General features: G+C 62.5%; 1 protein-coding gene across 2 annotated transcripts in view; it reads right to left on the bottom strand.

The window, feature by feature from the left end:
- Positions 1-2,589: 2,589 nt before the first annotated feature.
- COL26A1 (collagen type XXVI alpha 1 chain) overlaps positions 2,590-9,006 on the bottom strand; it is a 120,507-nt gene continuing 114,090 nt past the window's right edge. For both annotated transcript variants that reach the window (XM_044232888.1, XM_044232889.1), the window contains exons 9-13: positions 8,445-8,497; positions 6,745-6,780; positions 5,360-5,407; positions 3,507-3,591; positions 2,590-2,777 (exon numbers count right to left, since the gene is read on the bottom strand). In XM_044232888.1, coding sequence (XP_044088823.1) covers positions 2,617-2,777; positions 3,507-3,591; positions 5,360-5,407; positions 6,745-6,780; positions 8,445-8,497 — 383 coding nt within the window. In that variant the 3' untranslated portion in view covers positions 2,590-2,616. The remainder of the gene's footprint in view (positions 2,778-3,506; positions 3,592-5,359; positions 5,408-6,744; positions 6,781-8,444; positions 8,498-9,006) is intronic.

Raw genomic sequence — 9,006 nt, 5'->3', positions numbered from 1 at the left:
AAAAACAAAAGAAGGACCAGCCTGTGACCTGCCAACCCCGGGAAACGCCATCCCGAAGCTTCGACGCCCGCCAACACACTTCACACTCGCCGCGTCCACCCTCCGCCTCCCACCGGAAGCTGCTTCCCTCCCACACTTCCGCTTCCGGCGGCCCCAGGCGCGCCTGGGCATCCGGTCCCGCCCCCCGCGCTGGGGCTGGCTGCCCACTCTGCCCTCCACGGCTGCAGGGTCCCGGGCCAGGGTGCAGACGAAGGCTTCCTGTGCATCCAAATACTGAAAAGTTACACGTCGAGTTAACCCACTTAAATAAAAGGCGCGCTGGGCTCGCACTTTGAAGATATCGGTTACAAGGCCTGGGAAGGCCCAGTTGACTTCGGGATTCTGACCTCCCAGGGCTGTGCTCCGGAACGGGGCAGCCCCGGGGAGAGCCAGCCGCTGGTCCTCGGAAGCCCCACCTCCCTGCTCGCTGCTGCCCTGCACCTAGAGGCCTCGGGCACGTGCGGACAAAGCGACAGCCCCGGGTCGAAGAACGCAGGTGTCGGCGGGGAAGCGGTCCTCCCTTGAGGCGTGCTCGGGGAGAGACCCACACGGAGCCTAAGCTGACGACGCCCCCGAGGCAGCACATTTCAGTGTCCCCGGCAAAGGGGGTAAAGCAGACAGTCTTGTGAGGCTGGTCCCCCACCGGTCTGGGAGAAGGAGATGCCTTCTGTCCGGCCTCCCTGATGAGTGGATAGCCCAGCTTGTCATTCAGTCCCACGGGGACCCTGGAGGCTGCCCTGTACCCTGGCTGAGGCTTCACCCAACACATGGGGGTTGCTCAGGGCCAGGGGTGAGGGGTCGTGAGCTGAGAGGGTGGCCTATAGAAAGAGAAAGGGGCTCAGCCCTCCAGGGGAGGCAGCCCTCCTGGCCAGGTCTGGCCCAGCCTCCTGCACTTGGGTACACTCTGGGCACAATGGCGCCCTGTACAAGGGGTCCCTGATGACCTGCCCCCACTCCAAGCCTTTGCTGAGGCTGTTCCCCCTGCCTCCACTGCCCTTTCCCGTCTAGCCAACTCTTACCGACCCCGGAAGACCCTTTTCCCCTCCGTGCCCCTCCCCGGGCCCCTGACAGATTAGCCATCCCCTCCATCGTGTTCCTGTAGCCTGCAGCCGTGTCCTATGTTGTGTGTGCGGCACTGTCCTCACATCCGACCACCCCATCCCTAGATGTGACTCTTTCAGAGCCGACCTCCCTCTGCACCTGCGTCTTTGTGGCCAGGAGCCAGGACACCAGAGCCCCAGTGGGGAGAGCACCTTTATTGTCAGAAAATTCTAGACTTCCCACCGGCCTCTGACTGCTGCCCCTCGGCCCCCAGGCCGGTCCTGCCTCACACAGGGCAGGGGGAGCTTACCGGGGCCTGGCCACAACCTCCCAAGAGCCCCAAGGACACTGGGGACAGATGGCTCCAGTCCTGAGGAGAGACACGACCTGGGGTGGCACCAAAACCTCCGAGCCTGCTACTGAGACTGGGTCCTGACCCAGCAAGAGAGGAACACCAGGGCCAGGCTGGGTCACAGGGGAGCCCATGGCTCAAGAGGCCTGTGGTCTGAGCTGCTCTGGCGTCCCTGGGCCCGGGTGTCTGCTTTGGAGTCTGCCTGGGCCCACAGCCCTGAGGGGGCAGCATCTTTCCAACGGGGCCTGGGACTCGGGCAGCTTTCTTGTCTCTAGCTGGTCAAGGGGACGTGGGACTTGCCGTGTGACCCAGAAATGGCCAGCCCTAGAGATTCCCAGACAGGGCAGAGCTACCAGCGATGGCCTCCTCGGGCGCACCGGCCCAGTAACTACTTCCTCCTCTCGGCTCATGGGCAGGAGGGCCCTGCTGGGCTGGCTGGGTCCAGAGGCCGGGAGGCAGCGGTGGGCGATGCCGGTTTTGAATAAACCCGAGTCCTGGGTTTATTCAGGGTGTCCCTGGCGCTGCCAGACCCTGCAGCAGACCCCAAGCCCAGGGATGGGGATTGAGGAAAAAGACCCAGGACCCTGCCTTCCTTCCCTGCTGGCTGGTCCAGCCTCCCCCACAGCCCTGCGCCCAGCCTGAGTTTCTCTGCAAAGACAGGAAGCTGGCAGGGTAGAGCGTTAAGGATCCAGGAGGCCTGGGTTCAAATCCTGTCCCAGCTGTCCCTGGTCCCGTGGCCTCGGCAGGTTATTCATACTCTCTAGGCCTCCATCCTCCTAGGGAAAGTGGGGATACCAAGCCTACCTCCTAAGGGTTAAATGAGACAATGCAGGGAAAGCTCCTTGGACAGGCCCCGACTCAGTAAATGATGAGTATTAGGGTTATTCTCGTGCCCCGCCCAGCCCCCCCCAGACCCCGTCTCCTGCAGAAGGTGAGGGTGGGGAGGGCAGGAACCAGGAAAGGGCCCTGCCCAGAGTGCTGGGGCCCTCTGGACCCTGCCTCTGGAGCTGCCATCTGTCCCCAAGCTCCCCCCGCCCCCCAGACCCCAGGAGCCAGTGTCTCTTGCGATCGTCCATGCCTGGAGCGCAGGCCCCCTTGGTGGGTCTTCAGGAACCAGCAGGGCCACACGGGCCTCAGGGCCGGGTCTCCGGCGGGGCTGGGGCTTGTCCTGGAGAGCTGGCCTCTTACTTGCCACCGCTGGCCCGGCCGGCGCTCCTCTGCCCAGGGTCGGGGCCGAGCAGGGCAGCGAGGGCGCTGTCGGGCGGGGAGCCGCCCCGCTTCATCTTCAGGCTGGCTCTCAGGGCAGCGTCTTGGCCAGAACCGCCCTCGGGGGAGGCCAGGGGATCTGGAAGGACAGCAGGCGGGCCGGCTCATGCGGGGCCTCGGGAGCCCTCAAGGGCCCCCTTTGCTTCGGGCGCCCCCCAGCAAGGACAGGGCAAGGCCACGGAAGGCTCCCTGGGCACACAGGCACCTGTCACTCACGCTTTCGCCCACTCACCCGGCAACCAGTGCTGACCTGGCAACCGGTGTGGACCCCGCCCGGGCTCCCTGCCCCGCATGCCAGGGAGAGACGTGGAAAGCCCACCCCCATCAGGGAGCACAAGGCTCTGAAGAGCACCGAGGGGTGAGAGGAGGGCGCCTTCCCAGGGGGAGAGACCCCTAGAGCAGGTCCTGAAGTGGGAGCTGGTGGTCAGTGGGCAGAGGGACTGGCCTGAGCAAAGGCGTGGAGGTGGGGGGCGGGAGGGAGGTCCTGAGAGGACTAGGTGGTGGCTCCAAGTCACTGGGCACCCGGCCATGCTGGGCAGGGGCTTGGGACCTGATGTGCCTGGACATCAGTCACGGGCAGTAGTGGGGCACAGAGGGCCCTTGAGCAGGGGAGGCACAGGGTAGGGTAAGCCTGGGGTTTGGGGAAGACCGACTGGCAGCCAAGTGGAGGACATCGAGTCAGGCAGACTAGAGGCAGTGGCAGCTGCCCTGAGGGCAGCAAGGGCTTGTGGAGGCCGGGGCAGAGGGGATTCCCAACTCCACGGCCAGCTGCAGGTCCGGCTGGCTCCAGGCCCTGGTCACCACTCACCATGGATCCCAATCATGTGTTCCAGGATGAGGACTCTCTCCGCCAGGATCTTCAGGGCCTCCCGCAGCTGCTGCACCCCCTCACCCTGAGGGGTGGGAGAGGAAGCGGCCAGGGTCAGGGCCGGCCACAGAGACGGGCCACATCCTCCGAGCCCTCCCTATTCCTGACTCTGTCCCTTTGTCCCCATCCTCTAAGTAAAACAGCCATGCCAAGTTGGATACCCACATGGCAGGCCTGGGGTCTGAAGCCTTGTTTGCAGACAAGAAAGCTGCAGCACAGAGAAGGTAAGCAGGGTCCTGGGGCCACACAGCCTGGCTTCACACCCAGACCTGTCCCCCGCGCGTCACAGTTTTTCCTGCTCCCTGCCTGGCTGCTTCCCCTGGGCAGAGCCCTGCTTTCTGGAAAATACCCTACCAAGGGCAGAGGCCCTAGCACAGGTGGGGGCATTTTGCTGGTCTCCTGAGAACTCCCCAGGTGTGGCCACTCCCGAAAGAGAGACTAAAGGGAGAGCCACCTTCTCTAGTGCACCATGATGAGGGGCTGACCCACACACGGGCTGAGGACCTGGTGCACCGAGACCCATCAAGGAGCTGGTTTATTGAGAAGCCAGATGTCAAGGCCACTTGAGAAGGGACATGATGGTAAGGGACTCGGGCCCCGCCCTGAAGTCAGTCCCAGAACGGGCCTCTTGCGGGCATAACATGACAGCTCTATCCGGATGTTCCCATCGATCTAGTTTGAAACAACACAAAAGGATGGGCCCCCCCCAGGTGGTTCCAATGGTGAAGCGTCTGACTCTTGATCTCAGATCAGGTCTTGCTCTCAGGGTCGTGAGTTCAAGCCCTGATATGGGGTGGAACCCACTTTAAAAAAAGCAAAATTAAAAAAAGAAAGCAAAAAGTGTCCTATAGGTTAAGGAGAGAGGTCTTCCCCCCAGGGAAGCAAAGGCCACAAGAAGCCACACTGCGGGCAGTGTCTGGGATGGGGGTCCAGAGCCCCAGCCCAGCCCCAAGCCCCTGAGCCCCGGCAAAGAGTGACATCCTAAGCACTGTTTCTGTCTCCCTTTGCAAGTCTGTGAATCTCCCTGCGACTCTGGGCCCATGCCTGTACCACATCTTTCTCCTGCTGCCTCCTGTGCCCGCCATAGCTGCTCTGGCTCCAGCCTTCCCACTCCATCCCAGCCCACCTCCCCAGTCACCCCCAGGGTGGCTCATCAGAGACCCCTAGATGCCCACTGTGGCCACACACCCTGGGGATTCTTGCTGTCAGCCTGCAAGTTCTCCTCTGCCAGCCCCCCTGCCCTCACCCCCTTTACCCATCACCCAAGTCTCCAGCATCCCTCCTCCTCCCAGAAGACAGCGGGTCCCCACGGCCATGCCCGTATTCCATCTGTGTCCCCTCCCCACCCCCTTGTGCCCCTGCCTGTTCCCATCCTCACTCCCTGCCCCCCCATTCCCTCCCACATCCACCAGCCCTCGGTCTGTGTCCCCACGTGTCCTTCAGTCCACCAGCGCAGTGATGCTGGGGGCACTGCCACGGACCAGGCACCGCACATGGGGGATTCCTGTCCCTGGAGAGGGACTTGGCCGCTGTAGCCTCCTTAAATAACAGGTTCTCCCCGGCAGTGTCTTCCCTCTCCTCCAGCCCCGGGGCCAGTTCCCTATCTGCAGCTAAGCTGCAATCATTATGTCACTCACCAGCCTCCCCCGCCGGGCAGGGACCCCCCTTCACCCCGTGGCCTGGCGCCCTATGTGAGGCTGAGGGGTGTCAGTGCAGACCTGCCGAGCACCCGCCCTCCCACCGGGACGCAGCCAAGGGGGCAGAAGGGGAGCTCGGCCCCCAGAACCTGTTACCTCGGCAGCAGCTTTGTCCTCTTCGTGCCCCTTCCCGCCAGGCTCACCCTAGGAAGAAAACCCCACAATCAACAATCTGTGGGGGGGGAGTGGGGGGTGCCCCTCTATCTGCCCCAGCTTCTCACGCAGACCGCGGGGGCCAGAGGGAGTGAGGGCAGGCTGGGCACGCAGAGCCTGGGGACAAGGGTGCTGGTGCCCAGAGCTGGACAGCTGCCTCCACGGGCACCGCCGCCCTGGGATGGGCAGAGCAGGGGAGCGCCCGAGGCCCCAAGCATCCGTGCGTGGCCCCACGTGGGTTGGTTTGGGGGCTTCACTGTTCTTCAGGCCTGACACCCCATAAGCTCAGATCTCAGCTCGGCCAGGGACCAAGTCCCTGTTTCTCTCCATTTCCACCTCTAAAACGAGGCCAGCAATACTGGCCTCACACTAACCCCACATTGTATGCAGTGTGACCTTCAGCAGGTTACCTGACCTCTCTGTGCTCTCCTCTCTAAAACGGGGTAACACCGCCTACCTCCCGGGAGGATTCAGACTAAATAAATCAATACTTACAATGAGCTCTGATGGGAGCCTGGTGCCCGAAATTCTGGGGCAGGACTCAGCATTGTTACCAGACAGAAAAGCCAGGACAAGGCATGGCTTTGGAGGCTAACACTGCTGGGTTTACTTGGCTCCATCATTGCCTTGCTGTGCGACCTTGGGCAAGTCACGAAACCTCTCTGAGCCTTAGCTGCCAGTTCTCCAAAAAATGGGGAAAATAACGTCCTGGCTTGCTGGGTCATAACTAAGCTTAAACTCACTGTGGGTGAAGAGCATGGCCCCTCCCCCCAGCACACGGGAGGTGCTCGGCAAAGCTGCGTCCCTCCTCCCAGGCTCTTCTGCCCCTAACTTAGACCTGGGCACCGAGGAGGTGTCTGCCTCCTTGGCCCTGCAGGCAGGAGTGGGGACTCATAAATTCTTACTTCTAAGGAGGGAAATTTGAGGCCAGCTGTCTGGGCCTCCACTTCTGGGAGGTTCAGAGTAGGGAGGGACTCCGCAGGCCACAGAGCATGCCAACTCAAGGGCCTGGGCTCCCCAGAAGAGACCCGAGGACACGCATCCAATCCCCCACCAGGAGGCTAATGTAGTCGTTGCTCACACTCCCAGTGAGGGGCTCCCCACTTTCCAAGGGCACCCCTTTACCAGCTCGGGCAGCTGGGATCACAGGAAGGCTGCCCCTTCTCTGGGCAGGGTAGAATCAGGCCACGTTAGGGGTGGCTGTGGGGCTGAGCCCAGGCCAGGCCGGGACAGAGTCCCCCCACCTCACCCCCACCTACCCGGTGCCCTGGGCCTGCACCAAAGCCCACCACCCTGGGAACAGCCCGGCGGCACAGCCCCCCACTTACAGCCGGTCCCGTCACGCCCCGCTCTCCGGCCAGGCCCTGCAGAAAGGCAGAATAAGACGGTGAGGCCTGGCCTGCCCCACTAATGCCTCTGTCTCCCCGTCAGCCGCCCCGCCCCAGGACAGGAGGAGGACAGAGTGGAGGAAATGGGACGGCGCCTCCTGGGCCACCCTCCACTAGTTCCTCCCTGAGCCTCGGCAGGGCCCTCAGTCTTCTCAGCTGAGAAATGGGCCATTACGGCTGTCACACAGAGCCTGCACAGATGGCAAAGCCCGCAGGTGCCCCCCCCACACAAAGGGCCCCCCCCAGAGAATGAATGATGGGGGTCCCGCTCAAGGCCTCCCATCCATGCTGAAATCTAGCCGGAAGGCTCCCCAGAGCCCAGACCCACATGTCCAGCCTCCGCCCCACTTTCCCACCTGCCCACAGGGAGACGCCCCACTCCACTTCCCCTTGAGAACCCTGGGGACCCCCAAACCTGCCGCATTCTGCAGCCACCTCCCGGGAGATAGCTCCCTGTCCTCCCAGCGGCTCCCACACACGCCGGGGAGATAACCTTCCTTTCCTTCCCTCGCCAAATCTGTTCCATCCGCCAGACCCATCACACCCACTTTCTAAACCTGTCCCTTCCCTTTGTGGCTTCCCGTGCAACCACCTGAATGTAAGTCACCTTCTCTCTCTCCCTCTCACGCTTCCTTGGTCTCCCTGCCCCGCTGCTCCCCCACCTTCTGTTCTCCCACAGCAGCCCCAGCCCGAGCGTGAGGGGCCTCTTAAAGATGGAAATCAGATCACGGGCCCTCCTTCCGGGAGACTCAGAGGCCCCTTTCCCTGTGACAGAAAACCACACTCTGCCCCTCCGGTCAGACCCTGCCCCCACCTCATCTCACATCTCATTCTCCTTCCCTCAGTCTGTCCTGGGCTTTCTTCTACCCCAGGGCCTTTGCACTCGCTCTTCTGGCTGCCAGGATTTTCCTTTTTTGGCATCTTTGCACAACTGCTCCTTCTGGTTCCTTAGGTCCCAACTAAAGTGTCACCCCTGCACGTGTGTCATGTCCTGCGTCCCTTCCCTCTCCCGCCAGGGTCCAAGACCCTGATAAGAGACCTCCTGACAGGAAAAGGCGGTCCCCAAGCACCCACCACATTCTTGGTGAGGGCTGGAGAGAGCCTGAGAGGGGCCCCACCTCTGCCGTTCTCCTGCTGTGTGACTCTGGGCAGGTGACTGATCCCCTCTGAGCCCGCCTTCCCCATCACGCCTGGGATACCATGACAACGTTATCTCGGAAAGCCTCTGGCACAAACAGGTGGGGAAGGGTTCTGAATCTCATCGTTCCCAACTCTCCCTGTGCCTGTGGGCTGGGGCAGCTGAAAGCATCTGGTAACAACATGTGGGTGACTCTTGGTGACGAGGGTTACAGGCTGGGGTGGACATTCTGTGATCTGTATGTCCTCTGGAGGCACCTGGCCTCTCTGGGTCTCAGTGAGCTCATCTCTGAGACGGGAAGGGTGCCCACGCCTCCCTGGGATGGGGGTTGGGCAGCACAGGGCTGAAGCTGCTGATGAGATCCGGGTCCTGCCCGAGCCAAGTGGCCAAGGGGCCAGCTGGGCCGCCTCTTCCCGAGCAGCTCAGGCTGGGAAAGAAGGCTGGCTCTTCCTTCCCAGGAAGACAAGTCCTCCTCCCCTGCCAGAAATGGGGAAGCCCTTACCTGCGATCCAGGGACACCTGGGGGTCCTGGGGGACCGTGTGGTCCAGGGGGACCTGTGGGCAGAGTCACAGATGATCACCTTGGGCCAGCCCCCTGCCCGCCCTATCCTGCAACCCACTCCTCCCCCAGAGCCTCATCCGTGAGGCCACCCTGCGCCGCCCCCCGCCCCAAGCCACCCAGTCTCCCAGCAAATCTCTCTCAGGGCTGCCCCTTCTCCGGGGGGGACCCTCCTGGGTCCCTACCCCTCCAAGGCTACCCTTCTTGCCTGAGCTACTACAACAGCATCCTGACCATCCACGCTCGCGGCCACCCAAAACCACCTTCAGTTAGGGCCCTTCCAGGGCTCCTGAAGCTCTCAGCCAGGCCCCCTCCACCGGCATGCCCCCAGCTACCCTCCTGGAAAGCTCCTTGGCCTCTGTGCTTGTGCAAGGGCTGTTCCTTCCTTCTGGAGCTTCTCCATCCCCTCCACAGCCCAATTAATTCTTTCTTACTGGTCTCAGGCTGAGCATCACCTCCTTCAGGAAGCCTTCCGGCAGTTACCCTACCCCAGCTCTAGGCCAGT

Source organism: Neovison vison, chromosome 14 (assembly GCF_020171115.1).
Source record: "Neovison vison isolate M4711 chromosome 14, ASM_NN_V1, whole genome shotgun sequence".
NCBI lineage: Eukaryota > Metazoa > Chordata > Mammalia > Carnivora > Mustelidae > Neogale > Neogale vison.
Note: the sequence above shows the minus strand (reverse complement) of the source record. Positions and strands in the feature narration are given on the sequence as shown.